The sequence below is a fragment of the Leucoraja erinacea genome, chromosome 4, assembly GCF_028641065.1.
Source record: "Leucoraja erinacea ecotype New England chromosome 4, Leri_hhj_1, whole genome shotgun sequence".
In the NCBI taxonomy this organism is placed as follows: domain Eukaryota; kingdom Metazoa; phylum Chordata; class Chondrichthyes; order Rajiformes; family Rajidae; genus Leucoraja; species Leucoraja erinaceus.
This window is the reverse complement of record NC_073380.1, coordinates 85,882,376-85,905,415: the sequence shown is the minus strand read 5'-3', so window position 1 is coordinate 85,905,415 and position 23,040 is coordinate 85,882,376. Positions and strand designations below refer to the sequence as shown.

Here is a 23,040-nt window from a genome sequence, read left to right as displayed (position 1 = left end):
TTTGTTTCAAAGGCATATTTGATTTCCTTTTGATTTTTTTTTTTTACTGAAGAAAACAACTTTTAAAAAATGTTTTAATTGAAATTTGCACTGCTCTGTGAAAAATATGTTGACACTTGCAGATTATTGGGCAATGGAATCTCCAATTAGGTCAGTTTCATTACAGGATTTGGATTGATGGGATATATTTAAGATGTTAAATAATATGTGGAATCAAAGCAGGTTTGTACAAGCTGTAATTTCCGGTTGCATAATCATAGTGGTTATGCAATAGCAGTGTAAGCAATCTTAGCAATCGTAAGCAAGCGATTTTGGTGATCAATGACTAGTAGGCAGAATTTGCTGTTATCAAAATGACTGACACATGAAAACCCATTGGTACCTATTGTTCAACCCATGTGTAGCTTCATTCTGACGAGGGAGAACCAGGACACAGGTCTGCATAGAATGTGGACCTGGTGGACCGAGCGCAACTGTAAAATAGCCTCGTGCACTATCAAGATGGGTGTGATCTTGGCCACTATTTAATGACTAAACTTCTAAATTACTTGAGTGTTCTTTATAATTTGGAAAACAGTCAATGGATCCTTGTCAGACGGGAGGCGTGTACTTAGTTGAGTGGTCACTATTGATAATGCATTGCAGTTGGGGAGAATTGGCGTGGGATCTTTTCCTAAAGTCTCTGAGGCCGGGTCTCAATTTAACGTAGATTAACTCAAAGTTGCAGCAACTCAGCGGGACGGGCACCAACCCTGTGGGCAGAAGGAATGGGCGACGTTTCGGGTCGGGACCCTTCTTCACTTAATTTAGCGTCAACGCTTGTTCTTTCCTCCAGCTGCTGGTATGTGCGTCTGTTTGTTTTTTTGGGGAGGCGGGTATATTTCTGAGTTCGCTGCTGCTACAAAGAGGAGCCGAATCCGAGCTCCCCCGGTCAGTGCTAACCGGAGCGCTCGTCGTTGGTCGTCACGGTCACTGCTCCCGCGATCACTCTCACTCACTCACTCACTCACTCGCCTTCAGTGCCAGCAGCTGTCGCGAAATAAAAGGCCGCGCTTGCTTTACGGCAGGATAGGGCAGACCAACGAGGCCAGTCGCGGCCGGTGACGTCAACGCGTTGGCGGCGTCCCTCCCGATTAATTAACCGAGTTAATACCGACGACCGGATGGTTGGCCGGCAGCTGAGGGGCGGGCAGGCCGGCTGCTGAGCGGGCTCCGCCGGCCACCGGGCCGGCCGGCTCCCTCCCGAAGGGCAGCTCGGAGAAGAAAGGCTGAGGAGAAGGCGGTGAGGACCGGGGTAGAGGGGGGGATATTGGCGCCGCTCACCGCTGAGATCGGGGCCCGCAACCACTTCCCCAACCCCGCCGTCTCCATCCCTTCCCCCCCCCCCACCCCCACCATCACCATCCCCGCCGTGACCGTTGGCCGTGCGCGCGCATCAATCAGCGCCATGCGCGCACCCCACACCTCCCGTCGTGTGCACGCGCATCCGCCGCCGAGCCGGGCACGCGCCCGTCCTCACACCAGAGCCGCCTCCTGCCTCCTGGGTGTGGGCGGGCCGGGCCGGGTGGATGGGGGCGGGAATGCGCTCGACCACTCGCCCTCCTCTACCCCCCACCCCTCTCCCAGCGGGTGCCATGTGTGTGTGTGTGTGTGTGTTCACTGCTGCTTCATATGTCGCTCAGCATGGTGTCTGCCGGACGCTGCCCCTGGGGGAAGTATCTTTTCTTTATCTCTTCTCCCTGGTAAAGGAAGGGGTGCAGTGGAGGGCTTCATTTTCTCCCAAGCCACATGTGTGGTGGGGGTTAATCGGATGGCTCTTTGGTGCAGGCAAGATGGGCTGAGCGACGTTGTGTCACTAACGAGGGATGGGACCGGAGCAAGGCATTGCTGTCATAAATTTGGCAAAGCAACAAATCTATTCATGCTCTTTGCTTAAACTAAGCCTTCCCCGTCTTAATGTGTCTGCTACTTTCCCCAATTCTTGCTTGGTATCGAGTTTTAGGGACCGAGGATTTAGTGGGAGGGAGGAACTGAAGGGATTCCACTTTAGTCAGGAAATTGTGTTAGGGACTGAAGACCGATAAATGACTGAAAACTGTTGGGACTGAAGACGGATAAATCCCCAGGGCCTGATGGTCTGCATCCGAGGATACTCAAGGAGGTGGCCCTAGAAATCGTGGATACATTGGTGATCATTTTCCAATGTTCTCTTGTGACAGGATGGATTTAGGAAGGGGAAATCATGCTTGACTAATCTTCTGGAATTTTTTTCAGGATGTAACAAGTAGAATGGATAAGGGGAAGCCTGTGCACGTGGTGTATATGGACTTTCAAAAAGTCTTTGACAAGGTCCCACACAAGATTAGTGTGCAAAATTGGAGCACTTGATATTGGGGGGAGGGTATTGACATGGATAGAGAACTGGTTGGCAGACAAGAAGCAAAGAGTTAGAATTAACGGGTCTTTTTCAGAATGGCAGGCAGTAACTAGTGGGGTGCAGCAAGGTTCGGTGCTGGGACTCCAGTTATTTGCAATATATATTAACGTTTTAGACAAGGGAATTAACTGTGACATCTCCAAGTTTGCAGGATGACACAAATGAGTGGCAGTGTGAGCTGCGATGAGGATGCTATGAGGCTGCAGGGTGACTTGGAAAGGTTGGGTGAGTTGGCAGATGCAGTATAATAATGTGGATAAATGTGAGGTTATCCACTTTGGTGGCAAGAACAGGAAGGCATATTATTATCTAAATGGTGTCAGATTAGGAAAAGGGAAGGTGCAATGAGACCTGGGTGTGCTTGTCCACCAGTCACTGAAAGTAAGCATGCAGGTACAGCAGGCAGTGAAGAAAGCTAATGGCATGTTGGCCTCCATTGTGAGAGGATTTCAGTTTAGGAGCAAGGAGGACCTACTGCAGTTGTACAGGGTCCTGGTGAAACTACACCAGGAGTATCGAGTGCAATTTTGGTCTCCTAATTTGAGGAAGGACATTATTGCTATTGAGAGCGTACAGAGTAGCTTCACCAGGTTAATTCCTGGGATGGCAGGACTGACTGACATATGATGAAAGAATGGGTCGACTTGGCTTGTATTCACTGGAATTTAGAAGGATGAGAGTCTCACCAGAGCCCTATACGACTGCAGAAGAACCTCTTTACTCCTTTACTGAAACCCTCTTGTTATGAAGGCCAACATTCCATTAGCTTTCTTCACTGCATGGTGTACAAGGACGCCCAGGTCTCGCTGTACCTCCCGCTAACCTAACCTAACCCCATTGAGATAATAATCTGCCCCCTTGTATTTGCCGCCAAAGTGGATAACCTCACATTTGTCTATATTATACTCATCTGCCCACTCACTCAACCTGTCCAGGTCACCCTGTAACCTCCTAGCATCCACTTCACAGTTCACACTGCCACCCAGCTTTGTGACATCCGCAAACTTGCTAGTGTTGCTCCTAATTCCCTCCTCCAAATCATTAATATATATGGTAAACAGTTGCGGCCCCAACACCGAGCCTTGCGACACTCCACTCACCACTGACTGCCATTCTGAAAAGGACCCGTTCACTACTACTCTTTGCTTCCTGTCTGCCAACCAATTTTCTATCCATGTCAACACCCTACCCCCAATACCATGTGTTCTAATTTTAGTCACCAGTCTCCCATGCGGGACCTTGTCAAAGGCTTTCTGAAAGTCTAGATACACTACATCCACTGGCTCCCCTTCATCCATTTTATTTGTCACATCCTCAAAGAATTCCATAAAAAACATAAAATTCTTAAAAGATTGGACAGGCTAGATGCAGGAAAAATGTTCCCGATTTTGGTGGAGTCCAGAACAAGGGGTCACAGTTTAAGAATAAGGGGTAGGCCATTTAGGACTGAGATGAGGGAAAATGGCTTCACCCTGAAAGTTGTGAATCTGTGGAATTCTCTGCCACAGAAGTTAGTGGAGGCCAATTCACTGGATATTTTCAAGAGAGAGTTAGATTTAGCACTTGGGGCTAAAGGATATGGAGAGAAAGCATGAATGGGGTGCTGATTTTAGATGATCAGCCATGATCATATTGAATGGTGGTGGTGGCTCGAAGGGCCGAATGGCCTACTCGTGCACCTGTTCTATGTTTAACAGTAGTGACTTCAAGCTCATCACTGCGTTGTCTGTGGTTGTCATGTTTGCACATGATCTTTTGGCACGTTACGATAAATTTGCACAGTTGATTTGCTTTGCGGTTGTGGCAGTTTTTGAATGTTATTGAAGCTTGCTACTGAAGAATCTGTACCTCTTGGATGTATACTAGGAAATTTCTCAAAATTGTAAAGCCAGGAATGTTGTGATTGTGACGACCTCTTTTGTTCAAAGAGGGAGGAGTGAGTGATATTTTAGGATCAAACTTTTCAAATCAACACCACGCAGTCACTAACCAGTCATAAATGTTAATATGGACAAATGATTACTTTATGCTCTCATGTTTGTGATTCATCAAGCTTATGAGTTATGAGGATTTTTTTAACAATTGCCTTCTAAAAAATTTAAAAATAACTAATATGGAAGACCAGGAAACATAGGGAAGAGTAATATAAATGTTTTATGCAACATCATCCATGAAATACACACTGCACCTGAATGGTGAAGTGCCAAAACAAGCTGGTTGATCTATGAATTTATTTTTCTCTTTCCCAGCCACATAACTCCAGTTTTGCACTTCACAGTTTCCATTTAGAGTTTGACAATTCTTTCTTCTGTGGCATTTATGCATAATTATGTTTTTTTCTGTGCCATTTTGTGTTTTATATCATCCTTATATAATTTTATTTTAACAGTTTTAAGGTCAAGAATGAGACTCATTAAGGACAGAAATGGGTTAAGACATCAGGTATATTACGTTTTAATGTTTTGTATAAGAAGGAATTGCAGATGCTGGTTTAAACCGAAGATAGACACAAAAGACTGGAGTAATTCAGCGGGACAGGCAGCATCTCTGGAGAGAAGGAATGGGGGATGTTTCGGGTCGAGTTGAGATAGAAGGTGCAGTGTATATTGGAACTGGGATAAATAGCAATAGGATCAGTTGTGCCTGTTAAGGAGGGAGTATACATTAGGATTGAATTGACCGAGAACAAAATGCAAATGAAACTTGCAGATTGCAATCTAATCTTGAATGAGAAAGATTAGATTCACCAGGGCTGAAATTGAACAAGCTTGTTCTTTGAGGAATCATTTGAAATATTTTGTTTAAAATTAATGCTGTGTAATGTTCTTCTTTGCAAAACAATGGCAATGCAGTATAATTGTCAAAAGAACCAGAGAGATAGTTCATTCATATTGTTACTTAAACATTGCGCTGAGCTGCCAAGAAACTTGCTGTGGCTCAAAGCCTTTAAAAATGCAGTCCTGTTATTCATCCTTTCTCTCCTATTTTCTGTTCTGTAATTTATTGAACTAAATGTACACAATTTTAGCTGCTAGTAATGAATGTTATTGGTAACTAGGGTTGGAGGCACAGTGACAGCTGTGAATCATGGTCATTTTGTTTCGCCAGCTAAGTTTTCCAGTCACTGCTGATGATGGTCTTGTAGTCCAAAGAAATTCTAGGTTTGAATTGAAAAATCACCTTTTCACCCATTCTTCTTTGAACAAAAGATTCAATCATTTTCCAGTGAATCAAATCTTGACCTCCAATGTAGTGCAAAACCTGACATGGGATCTCTGCTACATTTCAACTTGCCTGCATTGTGACCATGTCACTTTCAATATAGCCACGGTCTAATGGTTTGGTTAGCCGTTCGTTTCACTTTACACAAATTCTCTTCCCAGGAAGTGAACATGAAATGTGACAGTGCCCTCAAAGCATACTGGAAGCGATTGATTAAGTTCCAGTTAAAGAGTTTTTTAAACTTTGTAGTATGGAGGCTGTTTTGAACCATTGCTGCAAGGCAGTTATTCTCAACAGATTGAGCATGTTAAGTAAGATTTGGGTGTCAGTAAACATAGTGATGTTTTTCTGAGATGTTTTTCTTTTGGCAGGGTCAATTTTTCACAATATTTATGTAAAATGCAAGAATAGTTTGATATTGAATTGAAACTATGCCTTTTTCTTTAAGTTCCTGGTGGCAACAAAGCTTTGAGGGGGCTATATCTGCATAGACTCCATTACTACTTCTTCGGAATAGAACATCAATGTGCAGCACGTTGTCACTGGGAGTAGACACAGTTGTTGCTGCACTCAGATAAGTGGCTGGATAGAGAATTCTGAGGTACCATTTAGTCAGAAAACATTTGGTCAGAGAAGGCCTGAACTATCAACATGATGAACTCTCATCAACCTAGATTCAATTTAATTGTCACATGTATCAATTAAGGTACAGTGAAATTTGAGTTGCCATACTAAGTGAGAAAAACAACAATACATAATTCAGCCACATAAAATAAAATTTAACATAAACATTATCGCATTTGCTCGCTGCATTTCATCAAAAGTAAGGCATTATTAACTTACTTTTGATGAAATTCAGCGAGCAAACGCGATAATTCCCGATGTTTCGGATCTTTAAATCTCCATGGCAAATGTCGGCTGTTCACTTCCGCTGTTTTCTACCTTCAGTTCCCTCTTGTAATTACCTTACTTTCTATCTTTTTTTTTTGCCTGAAAATTTAGGTCGCTGTGCTTCACGGTCACCCCGACTAGCACATAAAATTTCAGCTAAAAAATCGGCCGTTTTCCATGTTTTTAACGGGTGGGAAAGTGCGTGTTTTCCCTATTCACTAACGTACCGAACTGACATATGTCCTCCAGTTAAAATTTTCGGTCACGTGAGGGGGGATCTACGCTCATTTGACATTTGGTGAAATCACCCTATAGGGAACTAGGGCCTACAGAATTTATTCCATTGATGGGGAAGAATCTAACAATTTGTGACTAATCTGTTTTTTAGGTTCATGATGACTGATTGGACTGTTATGTTCTGGACTAAAAAAAATTGAGAAGTGATGAAGTTAAAAGAAAAACACTGTTCAATTTACAGGAACATTTTAAAGAGCAGATTAAAAGTAGAGACAAATGTTTTCATTTTCTGTTGTGGAACCTAACCGGTATTGTAAAATAAAATTACATTGTTTGGGGACAATCTAAAGTTATAGTCGTATAGCGTGAAAACATGTCTTTTGGTCCAACTTGCTCACGCTAAACAACATGCACGTCCTACCTGCCCACACTTGGCACATAAACCTATCCTATCCATATACTTGTCCAAATGTCTCTTAAACATTATGATAATACTTGCCTCAACTACCTCCTCCGGCAGCTTGTTCCACATACCCACCACCCTTTGTGTAAAAAAAATGTTACCCCTCGGGTTCCTATTAAATCTTTCCCCCTTCACTTTAAACCTATGTCCTATTGTTCTCAAAGATTATTTCCTCCCTCCCTACTCTTTGTCCAAATGTGGCAAGTTACATGGCTAAACTTGAATGTTATAGCTGCAATATAAAATTCAAAGTATATAGTATTGTTGGTGGTATCAGGGATGATGCTGGTGAACCTTACTCTGCAGTTCTGTGCAAAATGTGTACAGAGATTGATGTATTTATTTATGAGAACCTATTTATTGAAATCTTAATCAAATTATAGTTACATTTTGTTTGAGTCCAAATTTGGGTATATACTTGGGCAAATGAATCTTTTGGCTCTAGATATTATGGTTGAGTGGGTGTTACATTTATTAAAGACTTCTTGCTCGTTACTTTCCACTTACTTACTATTGGAAGTGTCGGCTTTCAAACCGGATGTCAAACCAAGGCTTATTCAGCCACATTATAACAAAATATACAGTGACTATTCTCAGAGTTGAAAGCTTTTCTTTTTTTTTGGCCATAAATATCCCTCATCCGTATAACAAAAACAGATTACCAAGCTGTGTCATTTGCCTGATGTCTTGTAACATAAAAGAACTTGAGGTATGTAATCAAATTAGAGCCAGGCCATGAAGAAACAAAATCAGGAAAGTACTTTTTCTACACTAATAATAATCTGAAGTTCGGCACCTTAGGACAAGCTGAAGATTTGTTTGGTTATTCTGTCAACACAAATTCTTTACCTTGGTGTGAGTACTTAACTTGCATGTAAATACAATATTCACAAGTACATGCCTGTCTCAATGCAACATTTTTGAATGCACCTTTTGGGATTTACTATAGGCTTGTTTATCTTAATGTTTATGCCATACACTTGTGTCCATCAGATCTATTTTTTTCTGTGCCTGACAGGTTTTCTGAGTCATTGATAATTTGATTTTATTATTGTGCCGTAAATTGAAGTGAGCCTTTTTAGATGCATTTACTTGTGCATTCCTATTTATTCACTGAATGTGGACTGTTGGCAATTATTGTTCATTCTTAATTACCCCAAGAACTCAGGAAGCAGCAATGAGTCAACCACATTGCTGTAGATCTTGCGATATACATACATCGACCAGACAAGATAAGGATGGTAAATTTATTTCCCTGAGGTACATTGATGAGTGATATGAATTTTTAATGACAGTCTAGTACTTTTGCTGCTTATGATTATTGGGGGGGGGGAAGCTTTTTAAATTTCAGATTTATTCAATTTGTTGAATTTAAATTCTGCAGCTGCTGCATGGCATTTCAACCTCTGCGGATCAGTCAACTAGAAAGCTAGCTGCTGATTCAGTAACCTAACAGCACTGTGTGTGTGTGTGTGTGTGTGTGTGTGTGTGTCACGGGCGCTGACTCAGTCTGTCCATCTGCATTTGTGCTTCAGTTGTGACTGCTCCCATTTCTCTGTCAAATGAGAATGTTTCCAATACAGTGGGTGCTGGTGCATCCAAAGCACACACACATTTTAAATGTTTCTTTATTGTTTTTAAATTGGTTAAATACACAACTATTGAGTAGAGAGTCTCAAGTTTTAGGCAGAGCTACCATGATGGATCAGTGATAAATTTTCAAATCAGGTTTGTCAATATCATGGATTGAAATCTAAGGTAGTAGTGTTCCAATTTACCACTGCCTCTTGTAGAGGTCATGTGTTTGGGAGGTTCAATCAGACTAGGCTTCGCAAGAAACTGCAATACATTTTGCAGATGGTATACCATCTACAAAATGGAGATTGTGAAGGTTAAGGGTAGTGGATTGTGCAAATGAGCTTACTTTCTCATGACTGATGTCTGTTCAGTCAAGTATTGTAGAAGATGCAGTCATCTAGGCAAATATTCCTTCCTACTCCCCATTGTAGCTTTACACATTACTAGACTAAGTGGGACCCGTTGGGTCCCAGTCACACAGGAGGCCTGATCCCCCAATGCAACCCATTCCCCAATGCAATATTCCACCATGGTGTGGGAGAGGCGGTGGTAGTGTGAGGGATGGGGGGCTGCTGTGGGGGTCTTGGAGATCTGCTGATCTCACGATTTTTTTTAAACCTTCATAAGCCATTTAGAACTGAGACGAGGAAACACTTTTTCTCAGAGAGTGGAGAGTGTGGAATTCTCTGCCTCAGAGGGTGGTGGAGGCGGGTTCTCTGGATGCTTTCAAGAGAGCTAGATAGGGCTCTTAAAAATAGCGGAGTCAGGGGATATGGGGAGAAGGCAGGAATGGGGTACTGATTGGAGATGATCAGCCATGATCATATTGAATGGCGGTGTTGGCTCGAAGGGCGGAATGGCCTACTTCAGCACCTATTGTCTATTGTATTTAGAAACAGGAAACATGGGAAATACATTCGACAGTCCAGGCAATATCTGTGGGAAGAAAAAAGCTAATGTTTCAGCTCTGGGACTCTTCATCAGAAAGACCTGAAACATTAACAGTTTCTCCTTCAATGGTTGCTGCCTGATCTACTGAATGTTTCCATTGTTTTCTGGTTTTATTTCAGATTTCCAACTACTGCAGTTTAGGGAGAATTTTCAGTATTTATGTAGTTTGTTCAGCGAAATCTCTGATCAATGGTGACACTCGGAATGTTGATGATAATAACCCTGTTGTACATCAATGGTCGGTGGGTCGACTTACCATTTCTTATAATCACTGTGAAAGTTTTGGTCTTAGTATATGCAGGCTTGGGCTGCTTTTTCTGAAAAGTTGCAATTGGTTTTGTGTGTAATCCTATTTCACCGTTTAAATTTATGTAATTAAAATGTGTGAGTTTTTGGTATCTTGCTGTTGAACTCTGCTGAGATGAGAGGGTCGATTTTCCATGTTTCAATCCTTTATTTAGCCAATGCTCCAATGATACGTATCAAAAATATGGACTAATTTTTAAGTGGTAAGCATTTTTTGTAGTCATGAAGTAACATTTTCTTAATTTTTATCTACAGATGAATCCACTGTGGGGAGGAACCTAAGATATAGGCCTGAAGGTAGATCAACCTGCAGCGGGATTAACATTTTTTGAAACCATTTCACTTTTCACCACTGACCATGGCCAGCAAAAGGAAGTCTAAAATTCCTTGCATGGTCCCTGCAAATGAAACTCTGGATCAGAACCAAGATCTGGATATGATTACAGATGTTGATGATGATCTTCCTCCAGACACTTCTGATGAGAGTATGGCAGCAGATGGTGCTGTAGTTGATGATGATAATATTGCAGAAAAGGAAGTACAAGATAACCAAATCAAGAAACTAGAAGGAGGCTATGAGTGTAAATATTGCACTTTTGAAACACAAGACTTAAATGAATTTACAGTGCACGTTGACTCAAAGCACCCAAATGTTATTCTCAATCCATCCTATTTCTGTATGGAATGTAATTTTATGACCAAAAGGTATGATACTCTTAATGACCACAATGCTAGATATCATTCGGGTGAAATAAATTTTAAGCTTAAAATGGTGAAACACAACAATCAAACTGTCTTTGAACAGACTGTTGAAGAATGCAATAGTAATGGGGTTCCTACAAATGAAGATCAGTCCGAAAACATTGACACCACTCCGACAGGGATATCAATAAGTAAAACACCAATCATGAAGATAAAAAATAAAAATGAGACCAAAAGAATCTCTCTGTCTCCAAGTTTTGTGGATGAATTCACAGCTAGACAAGAAAACAACGATGAGACAATGGGCACCAACTCGGTCTTGGGATCTACTAGTACCAGTGGAATTTGTATTAACCAAGAAGGAAATGGTGTTATAATTGATTCAGTAGGTATTAGCCAATTGATACAGTCTCCAAATTCTAATTGTATTCCAAAAGTTATGATTCCATTAAACAGCATTCCAACTTATAACACTAATATGGATGTAAATACTCACCTAGTGAACTCATTCAACAAATTTCCCTATCCTACGCAGTCAGAAGTTGTAACGTTAAAAACTCAGACAAAATATACAGAGGAACAGATTAAAATCTGGTTCACTGCTCAACGGCTCAAGCATGGCATCAGCTGGACCCCAGAGGAGGTGGAAGATGCCAAAAAGAGACAATTTAATGGCACTGTGCACACTATACCGCAAACAATTACAGTCATACCTGCACAGATTTCAACATCTGCTAATGGATTGCAGCAGATCCTCCAACCTTGTCAGATAGTTGGTCAGCCAGGTATTGTCTTGGCACAGGTTACCAGTAAAAACGTGGTCACTGGGAATTCTCCGGTCACTGTCACCGTTGCAGGAGTTACAAATCAAATGCAGTGGCAAAAGCGCAGAATGCAGGAGGGTGAGACAGGGCCTGAAGTAAAACGGCTAAACAACTCTCAGCTTCCTCAATTTGCTTCACAAGGAGGTTCCCTTAATTCTGTCTCGAGTACAGATCCATACATCGTCCGCCTCAAAAAGACAAAAGAGCAACTGAATGAACTAAAAGCCAGCTTCAATAGGAATGCATTTCCCAGTGATGCAGAAATTGCTAGAATCATACAAATATCAGGCCTCACAAGAGGTGACATAAAGAAGTGGTTCAGTGATACACGGTACAACCATAGAAATTCAAAATGTAATCAAAATGTCAATATTGCTGAAGTCAGCAGCACCATAATTTTGGATTCTGGAGATGACATGATTTCTGAATCGCTTGCAGTAAATCAGCAACGTAAACATGGGTGGCATGCTTTCCCAGATTTTACTCCTCAGAAGTTCAAAGAGAAAAGCGCAGAACAGCTTCAGATTCTCCAAGAAAGTTTTCATTTTAGTCCATTTCCCACTGATGATGAGATTAACAAGCTAAGGACTGAAACAAAACTCACTAGAAGAGAGATTGACGTCTGGTTTTGTGAGAGGAGGAAAATTAAAAATTCAGAAGATAAAAATGATGAGAGCGGAAAATTGATAGACGGCGAAGTTGATGTCAAACATAAGGACTCTGATGCAGGGAGCACAAAATCACAATATGGGCAAATTCATACCACATCTTTGGCCAGTGGCTTAGCAATTCCAAGAGTAATGGCAACTGCAGTTAGCAGACTATATAAGAAAACTCCAGAGCAGCTACATCTGCTTAAAAGCGCATTTGTTCGCACGCACTGGCCATCCCCAGAGGTATATGACCAATTAGCTCTAGACACTGGGCTGGCCAGAACTGATATTGTAAGTTGGTTCGGAGATACCAGGTATGCTTGGAAAAATGGCAACTTGAAATGGTACTATTATTATCAAAGTGGTAACATGGACACTCAAAATGGGCAAACCCAGGTTTCCTCCAGAAGGACTAAAGGTCGAGGTAGATTGAGAGGCAGACCACGAGGAAGAGGAAGAGCAAGGGGGAATGGAAGGTCTCGCAACTGGAGCGGAATGACGTCAAGCAAAGTATCTACGGAACTCGCTTCAGGGAGAAATTTTCTTGAACCATATTACTTGAAACACAAATATTTAAATGAAGAAGATCTTGATGATCTTGTGGCAAAATCAGGCATGAGTTATGAAAATATCAGGGAATGGTTTGTACAAAGGCAAACGGAAGTTGTTGTTTCGGAGAGCAACAATTCAAATGGACAGTACCCTGGTGAAGATGAGAAAAACGAGCCACTTGACGAGGATGATGATTGGGCTGGTGAAGAGAATGAAGATGATGCTTCTGAAGGAAGTGGCAGCAGTGATGTGTGGAAGCCTCCATCGCAAAAAGAAAATGAAGTAACTGAACCAGATGATGAACACTAGGTAGAGAATTCTAACATAAAAATGTAAGTAAATATAAGTATATTTTACATTTTGTACTAAGAAATCTCAAACCACAATTGGGAAATAGTACAGCACAATACTAAAAGTTAACATTTTCCTGTTAGCAAATGAATCTGGAATTCTCTATTATTCCCATGATGTGTTCCACCAGATATTGATTTAGCACATCTACATGCAGAATGGAAATTTTTTATTTGTATATAGAATATTTTGAAAGTATTCTGATGGTGACCGTTGTACTTAGTATGGCTGGTGTAGAGGACCTTTCTAGCCTATTTTATGATTCCCATTAGTACAAGGTGATACTTCATAATTTCAATTAACTTTACAGCTTTTATGATTTTTTTTTTTGTGTTCCATCTGACTTTAAAATCAGGTGGTCCCAGAAATGTGTTAGATACTTTCTTTTGTTTAAGTAATGGGAAGCTTACACGGTTAATTATACCATGGCACATATGTTTGTTCTTGTACTTGCAGGGCTATATGTCAAGATTTTGATCTATGCTACTTTTAATAGGACCGGGACAAATGGGAACCAATGTCATGTCATGTCAAGTCAAGTTTATTTGTCACATACACATAGTGATATTCATAAGTAAATATTTTTCAATATCTATTTTAAAAAGTGGTTTAAATTTTGTCAACTCAGTCATTTAATTGCTTGCAATTTGTAATTTTTTTTTAAAAAGAAATTACACTAAAATGCCATTATTAATTGAATTCCTAATGTCAGGGGAAAAAAAGTGACCTAATTTGTTCATGAAATATTCACCTCCAGGTGGTCAAAAATGGTTGTAATTAATACGTTTATGAAACATAAGGTATGTCTTGAAAATGTTTTGGTTTATCTGATTCCAGTAGTTGATTACTAAAGTCAGAATCTCTTTTTTTTTTTAAATTGGTTTCTTCGCTGTTGAAAAATAAAGTAAGTTATCAATTAAAAGTTTGATTCACAATATCCATCAATGTGTAAAACAACATTATTTGATCCCTATGGCAAATTGCATATTGTTGCAAATACTTCAGTGTGTTAATTTGAAATTACAAACCATGTCCTCATACTTAGTTGCTCTGCATTGTGTTTCTTCCCCATCCCTCCTTTTCCATGTACAAATTGTGTGCCTGTTTCTGCAGTTGACTATATTTTATTGAAGTACTTCAATCTACTTAAAATAAAATTCCACTGCATTTCATTTACAATTGCCTTTTTTTAAATGTGTGTGCGTGTGTATATAAAAAGGGGGTCATCACCTTGTTTCAGTTTAGTTTATTGTCACGTGAATGTGAAAAGCTTTTGTTTCTGCCAACTAGACAGCAGAAAGACAAAACATGATTACTATCGAAGGTAGACAAAAATGCTGGAGAAAGTCAGCGGGCGAGGCAGCATCTATGGAGCGAAGGAAATAGGCAACGTTTCGGGCTGAAACCCTTCTTCAGACTGATGTGAGGGTGAGGGGAGCGGGAAGAAGAAAGGAAGAGGAGGAGCCAGAGGGAGAGCTGAGAAGGGGAGGAGACAGTAAGGACTACCTGAAATTAGAGAAGTCAATGATTACTATCGATCCATTTACAGTGTATATTACATGATAAGGTAATAACGTTGCAAGGTAAAACCAGCAAAGTCCGATCAAGGATAGTCTGAGGGTCACCAAAGAGGTAGAGAGCAGTTCAGCAATGCTCTTACTATCGATTCATTTGCAGTGTAATACTTGGGATGATAAGGTCCCGTTACACCACTGTGCCGTTGCAAGGTAAAATCAGCAAAGTCCGATCAAGGATAGTTGGTACATTCGCATTCATCAGTCAGAGGTGAGTATAGTATGTCATGTTACAGCTCTACAAGGTTGGTGGAAACATGATTCAGTGCCTGATAACCCTTTGAGCCAGCACCGGGAGTCAATCTGATCATGGTTGACATCCACTATCCGTCCCCTGTGCAGGTACATAGTTCCTTGAAAGCTTTGGCGTCTAAGGGTATCTTGAAAAGGGTAGTCAAGTACTATGTTTTGGTACACCCGCATGCTATAGGAAGGTCATTGTTTGGCTGGAGTACAGAAGAAAAGATTGGGAAGAATGTTGCCAGCACTTGAGGGCCTAAGTTATAGTGAGAGATTGGACAGCTAGGACTTTATTCCATGGACATTAGGCCAAAGGACCTGTTTCCATGCTGCACAACTCTATGATTAAATTCAGAACACAAATTATCTTTATTAACCTATTGAGTCAACAGAGTTTTAGTTTTTAGTTTGAGTTTAGTTTATTGTCACTTGTATCGAGGTATAGTGAAAATCTTTTGCTGTCTGGCTCAGCAGAAAGACAATCTCTGATGGAAATCGACATATTTTGTGCACAGTACATGATAAAGTCACCCACCCTGCTTTAGGCAAGATAAAGTTGTTTAGCTCAGATCAAAGAATCCGAGGGTCTCCAATGATGTACAAGCTATGGTTGCCTAGCACTTGAGGATGGTTCTGCCTGATAGCAGGGAAGAAACTGTCCCTGAATCTGGACAGCTAGGATTTCTATACCCATGTTCTTGACAATAGGCCAAAGAAGGGAACATTGAACCAGTATTTCACTTTTGATTGCAATCTAGTAAATGATTACAAATAAATCACTGGTTGCAAGTGGGAACTCACAAAAACATGTATTTATCAATTCCAGGTGCAATTGCAGCTTTTGAAGGCTTTTGGAAAAGCCTAAACATCCGTTTCAGTCTTTCTGAGGAACGCTGGTAAATTTCAACAAAGTTGTCAGGAATACAATTTTAACTTTCAGGTTATGCTACAATTTTTATAACATAAGTCGTCAAGTCAACTTTATTTGTCACATACACATACAAGATTTGCAGTGAAATGAAAGTGGCAATGCCTGCGGATGGTCCAAAACAACAGAACAGAACCGGTATTTACATTTTAGAAAAATAAAAAAGACACAACACAACAGTGCATTAGTTCCTGGTGAGATTAGAGTTTACAGTCCTAATGGCCAGTGGGAAGAAACTCCGTCTCACCCTTGGTCTCATCTTGGTGAGACCACACCTGGAGTATTGCGTACAGTTTTGGTCTCCTAATCTGAGGAAAGACATTCTTGCCTGATAGAGGGAGTACAGAGAAGGTTCACCAAACTGATCCCTGGGAATCTGGACATGCTTGTTTTCACACTGGATATACCACTTGTTCTCTGCCAATATGGACCAAAGAGGGGACATTGAAACTTACAAAATTTTAACTTTGGATTGCAGGCTAGATGCAGGAAGATTGTTCCCGATGTTTAGGAATCCAAATCACTGGTTACAGCTTAAGGAAATAACAAAAAATAATAATCTTTATTATATAGCACTTTTCAACAAAGCTTATGAATTTGAACCAAAGTGCTAAACAGTGATTGATTTTCAGTCTGAACTGACGAATGTCAATGGTACAAAACAAAAAAAAAATTTCAACAAAGTTGTCAGGAATACAATTTTAACTTTCAGGTTATGCTACAATTTCCCCCCACAGCAGAATTCACTGTCAGGGAAGCACTAAAAAGTCAACTTTCATAGTCACCCGAGGTCGGGGTACCATATGTGGCCTCCTCAGTGAAATCGATGTTCAATGCCCTCTGTAGGGGGAAATCCTTTAAAAGAACAGATGAGGAGTTTTTTCACACAGAGAGTGGGTGAATCTCTGGAACTCTCTGCCACAGAGGGTAGTTGAGGCCAGTTCATTGGCTATATTTAAGAGGGAGTTAGATGTGGCCCTTATGGCCAAGGGGATCAGAGGGTAAGAGAAACTACGGGTACTGAGTTGGATCCTCTGTTTTCACAGTGTGGCGGTGCAGGCTCGAAGGGCCGAATGGCCTACTCCTGAAGCGCTTGTTTCTAACCTCTGTTTTCAGCAGCTGACAGCGGAAGCCCTTGCCTGACCGTAGCAGCTGGAACGGTCCGTTGCTGAGGTGGTAGGGGTCCTTCATTATCTTGCTGGTTCTGGATCTGCATCACCTGGTGTATAGGTCTTGCAGGGCTATGCAGTACTCTCTGCAGAGCCTTCCTGTCCTGGGCAGAGCTGTTCCCAAACCAGATTGTGATGTTACCTGACATGATGCTTTCAACAGCCCCAGAGTAGAAGGACTGAAGGATCCTCGGAGAGACTCTGAATTTCCTCAGCTGCCTGAGGTGGTAAAGACGCTGCCTTGCCTTCCTCACCAGTGCGGTAGTGTGTGTTGTCCACGTCAGATCCTCTGTGATGTGGATTCCCAGGTATTTGAAGCTGCTCTCCCTATCCACAGTAGTCCCATTTATCTTCAGTGGCATGTACGTCCTTGGTTGTTGAGCCCTTCTAAAGTCCACAATCGTCTCCTTAGTTTTAGTGACATTCAAGAGGAGGCTGTTGTCAGCCACCTCCTCCAGGTAGGCCTTCTCATCTTTATCGGAAATCAGGCCCACCACCACAGTGTCATCAGCAAACCTGATGATGGAGTTGGAGCTGAACCTGGCCACACGGTCGTGTGTGTACAGGGAATACAGTAGGGGGCTGAGGACGCAACCCTGGGAGGATTCTGTGTTCAGGGTGAGGGGGTTGGAGGTATGTCTCCTCATCTTGACCACCTGGGGCCTGGCGGTGAGAAAGTCCAGGACCCAGGCACACAGGGGAGTGTTCAGCCCCCAGTTCCAGCAGCTTCTCAGCCAGTCTGGTGGGGACTATGGTGTTGAAAGCTGAACTGAAATCAATCATCCTCATGTAGCCCTCCCTTCTGGCTGTCAAGGTCAGAGAGAGTGGTGTGCCGAACCTGGGAGATCGCATCATCCGTGGGTCTGTTCGGATGGTACTGCAGCGGGTCCATGGTGTGAGGGAGGACGGCGCAGATGTAGTTCTTGATCAGCCTCTCAAAGCATTTCATGACCACTGAGGTGAAGGCCACCGGTCGATAGTCATTCAAGCAGGCTGGAGAGGCATTCTTAGGCACTGGGTTTTTATAAGAATTTTATATGTTTGTAACAAGTATAAATTCATTACTTGTATATTTCATGCAGTAACTCTTATATTATTATATATTTTTACATAGTTGTGAACATAAGATTTAGACAATAAATGATGGGGCCTCAACTAATCATCAAAGCTGTTCATATCTAAATTTAATTGTAAGAAATCAAGTTTAAGCATTTTCATATAAATGGTGAGAATTCCTTGATTTGTAAACATTTCATCTATGTTCAAAAGATCAAATTATCTAATGCATGTATACAAAATCGTTTAACCCAAAACGTTGACTATCCATCATCTCTACAGATGCTGCTCAACCAGCTGAGTTGCTCAAGCACTTTGCTTTTTGCTCCAAAATTGGGCCATTTTTTCAGATTGGTGGCAACCTAGTGTGTGCACATGCGTGTAACTTAATGTAAACAGAATGTATTAAACATGAATTCACACAAGTGTAAATTTGTATTCATTATCAATGTTTGCACTGGAATGGGAACAACTAATCTCATCTTGAGTTCTTCTTTGAAAGATGGGTGTGTGCTGATCTTAAGTGTGCCACAACACTGAGAGGGAGCTCTGATCTTCTAAATAATTTCTTGATATGAGTTTACTAGGGAGGCCTATGACTTCTCCGTGACATTGTCAAGTTTCCACATTTTCCATCCATGTGTTAGTTACATGTATGGGTTCAGCGTTGCCTTTCCTTCCCATTTGAAAGACGCTCCATGGAAACTGCACTACAGGGACTGTGATTGTGTACATTAATAGTATAGATCAGGGACCTCAACATTTCAGCTTGAGGGCCATATTGTATATTTGGCATATTTTTTTAGGGCAACACACTCACACACACACTCGCACTCACACACATACACGCGCTCACACACACACGCGCTCACACACACATACACACGCGCGCTCACACACCCACCCACTAACTCAGCAATGCCGCTGCTGTCGCCGATCTTCACTGTCTCCCCGGGGCCATCGATGTTGCTGGCACCAACCCATATCTCTACTCCAGCCCACCACGGGCCTCCACCAGTGACTCCGCCGACCCTCGCCTCTCCACTGGCCACCAGCGGGCTGGAGGCGTCACCTCACCAGAGTTCCAAGCTCGGCACCAGGCCCACAACTTCCACTATGCAGACAGCACATGGTCTGGCACTGCTGCGTTCTAGTGTTCTTTCTCCACCCCCTCTCCCCCCCCCATCCTACAGGGAACCTCAGTAGTGATGGGACTTCCCCTTCCCACTCTTTCAACCAGGTTACCCTGACCACACACCCCCTAATTAAAATGTCCTGCTGTTTATTTTGGCTTTTCTTTTACAGCACTGCACCCCTGAGTATCCGTCACATACAACTAACGGTAACCTGTTAGCAGCTACACACAAACCCTCAACTTGATAGCCTATGGCAAACTGACGTGTAAATTCCCGCGCTACCACAAAACCCACTAAATAGCCCGCCGCGCAGAACGTGTTGCTACGGGCCAGGTAAAATCTCGTGGCATGCCAGATGTGGAGACCCCGGTATAGATCATTCCCAATTGACATATGGAATTAATTTATTCCTGTCTTCTCTTGCATTTCCTCGGTTATTTAAATCCGAGTAACAACATAGAAAAAGCAAAACGTCCAGAGGTACGTGGGTTGGTTAGATGAAATAGAATAAATATGGCCATTGAAGGAATTTTTGATAGCAAGGCAGAATGATCTTTCATTAAATATCTTAGAAACTGCAAATATGAATATTACTTTAGAAGACGATTAATATTTATGTCCTTCAAACATCTTGAAGCTAATGGAAAATGCTACGGTGAGGAGCAACTATTGTATCTATGAAAGAGTTTTAAAAGACTGCTTATACATTTCCTGATAGATTTACTTTTATTCTTTAGGAACAGCAAATAAGTAAAAGTCTTCAGTGGAGCCTTTGGATAAAGAACCAATATGGAGAATCATCAATTCTCGTTTTCTTCTGTGAGCTGCAAGATTACTTCCATAAAGAAATATCCATACACCACACATTTTATTTCTGAGTAAAATATAGGCTTTTTTTTAAACATTTCCACATTGCCAAAGTTTTAATACAACTGAAAATAACTTTTGTATATAGCTATTGTTAAGGGTCAAATTTGTACAGTTTGGGATTTTATTACATTTTTACTGAAGTTTAATTTTGGAGATATCTTTGAGCACAATTTTTTTTTTTTTTTTAGATTTTAGCAAGCTCTTAACATCAACTGTGCAGTTTGGTTCAGTCTGATGTAATAGTTTGCCCTCGCCTGATTCTGCAGTTGGAGTAAAATATGAGCTATCTGATCGCATTAGATTAAAATACTGGTAATCACTTATCAGTAAAGAAATGTAAACGCTTATATTTGTGACATAATTATGCATGGTGTTTTTTGTACATGTGCTGGAAAAACACCTCCTCAATCTCCTCAATTCTATGCTTTAGTCTTTAGTAGCTACTTGAAATGACATTTATTGTAGGTGTAGATAAAGCCAGCAGAGTTGTTTCCCTCTACTTATTTTCATCAGAAGCCATATTCCAATTGCTAGTATTTTTTGGTAACTTCTGCAAGTCATTTTGTATGCTGAAATTAGAAAAATGTTGCTTCTATATATACAGTACTACATTTATATAATATATAGTATTTAAATATTATATGCGTTAAGGGGGTTGCAAGCTGTGGTTTGAAAAACAAAAAACAGTTCTAATTTTTCCACACTATTTATTGTACTTCTATGTGTACTGTGAGAATAAACATTGAAGAGATTATTTTACTTTTAGTAGTTAGCAATTCACTACTGTAGCTATCTAGTTAGTATGTTTTGCTTGTTCAAGAATTGACCATTCATGCTCATCCCTTTCAGTACTTATTGTTTAGATTATTTTCTGAAAATTAAAAAAAAAAATCTACGAAGCACTAATGGTGAGGTAAACCAGTCAAATTTAGTTTTAGATACCTATTTCTATAGAAAATGTTGATCTCTATACAAATTTCAATCATGACTACAGTCATGGCTGGTGAATGCGCAATTTTATTATGCAAAACGTATTTGCACGGTTATTATACAAGTACTGTATACTAGATTCTTCAAAGTTTCATCATTATTAGATTGTAACTTTGGCTGTCTAACCTCTACTGGCACATGCAAGTCATGATAATATTTGGGCCTGCACTAGCAATTCTCAAAAATAGTTAAACTTTTTATTTTCCTTCACAGTTTTAATATTCATCTGGATCATGATGAAATTTGAAGTGTAAATTTATAATAATATGGACATTGGGCTTGGTCAGATCTTCAGGTTTAAAAAAGTATACCAATGGTAATTTGGCAAAAGCTTTTGTTGCACATTACTATGCAATTTGTTGTTGTTCCAAACACATTTGGGAAATACTAGCTAGTGGGATCTAATACTTGTTCTGGCTTGCTGGTGCTGCAGGTTTTAGTTTGCACGGAGAACTAGTCATCGTAAAAATATAGCATCGTGTTTTAAAAATGTTAATAATTATCACTGCAGTAATGAATGATGAGAAAATAACCAGCCCATGCATTTTTCTAAATGGAACTCGAAATAGTGCTCATTGTATCCTCTCCATTTTTTTAGACCCCTCCTCAAGAAGAATTGTGTAGAAAATAAAATGAAGAAGTTTTGAAGTGTCAGAGTTCATATTTAATCAAAATTGTAGAGGCCTTAATACATCACATGTTGATTTTTTTTTCCCCCAAGATACCTTGTTATCGAATCATAATTTTATTGTTACGTAACCCAGTGACTTGAGTCTTTTTGGCTACGGCATTAGTTACAGGCCTTGCAGAACTGTTCTTGCCATTTACAAATAGTCCTCTCTCCCAACTCAAAAGTCCAATAAATCTTCACAGTACCCTCATACTTGCCCTTATTTTGGGTTTGCGCTGCAATCTTGTTTGTTCAGCCATCGCCCCTGTAGGTTCTGTAACATGTGTGCAAAACATGCTCAAAGAGAAGTTTAATGTCTTTTAAGAATATCTGTGACTATCCAATATAATCAGCCAGCACATATACCATTCTGAGCAGTTTCAAGGTAACAGCACATTATAAAGATTTGTGGAGATTTTGTAAAGGCTTATTGTTATTTTTTGAAATATTTTATCTGCTTTTTTGCCATGGATTTTTTAAAAACAGATCTGTTTAGTTCTTTTTTGCAGATCTGTCTTGAAAGTTGAGTTTGTAGATCTGATGTCATTTTCCATTGACTACAATACAATGATTGTAATATGTGAATATAATGTTTCAAAATAAATCTCGATGCTGTGATTTATTGAGTTAGATTTTGTGTTACTTTCTGTATGTCTGCAGCAGACGTTTTTATTACTCTGCATTTGTACATTTTCATTGATTGTTTCGTAACGTGCCGTAAAAGGAAAATGTTTGAACTTTTTATTTATTGCTGGCTGAGTACCGCATTATCTTTGTTAGTTTTGAAACAATTATATTATTTTTAAAAGAAAATCAAGTCGGGTTGAACAAAGAGATGGATTAAACTTGCAAATATGTGGCAAGGATCTGGGAGAAGTAATGCAACGGGGAAAATTCAGAAAAGTGGGTAAGACAAAGTGTGAATACCTGAGATTAGGTGAATCACAGCCAAAGCAGTGATTCATTTTTCTGAGTCCACATTCTCTGACCTATTACCTTTCCTTATCCCAAGTGATCTATTTACCTTGAAATTAAGTAATGTACGATCCCCTGATGTCAATGCTCATAGACTGTTGTGGGTCTCAAACCTTTGAACCTCAGTGAGATTATGAAAAAGTAAACGTGGTGAAAAACCAAACTGCTGACATTTAATCTCTCAACAAGAGTTTGCACGTTCTCCCTGTGACCATGTGGATTTCCTCCGGGTGCTCTGGTTTCCTCCCACATTCCAAAGACCTGT

The 23,040-nt window shown here is 40.6% G+C and overlaps 1 protein-coding gene across 4 annotated transcripts; it reads left to right on the top strand.

Annotated features, from left to right (window-relative positions):
• The first annotated feature begins 375 nt into the window (after positions 1-375).
• LOC129696647 (zinc fingers and homeoboxes protein 1-like) lies at positions 376-22,418 on the top strand. 4 transcript variants are annotated; one of them, XM_055634733.1, is made up of 3 exons: positions 1,101-1,282; positions 10,341-13,148; positions 20,008-22,418. In XM_055634733.1, the coding sequence occupies exon 2, from the start codon at positions 10,444-10,446 to the stop codon at positions 13,123-13,125; it is 2,682 nt and encodes an 893-aa protein (XP_055490708.1). In that variant the 5' UTR covers positions 1,101-1,282; positions 10,341-10,443; the 3' UTR covers positions 13,126-13,148; positions 20,008-22,418. The 4 variants fall into 4 exon arrangements, with proteins under 4 accessions (XP_055490710.1, XP_055490708.1, XP_055490709.1 ...); XM_055634734.1 differs by lacking the exon at positions 20,008-22,418 and adding an exon at positions 13,624-13,823; XM_055634735.1 differs by lacking the exons at positions 1,101-1,282; positions 20,008-22,418 and adding an exon at positions 376-841 and having other exon boundaries at positions 10,341-13,823.
• The last annotated feature ends 622 nt before the right edge of the window (positions 22,419-23,040 follow it).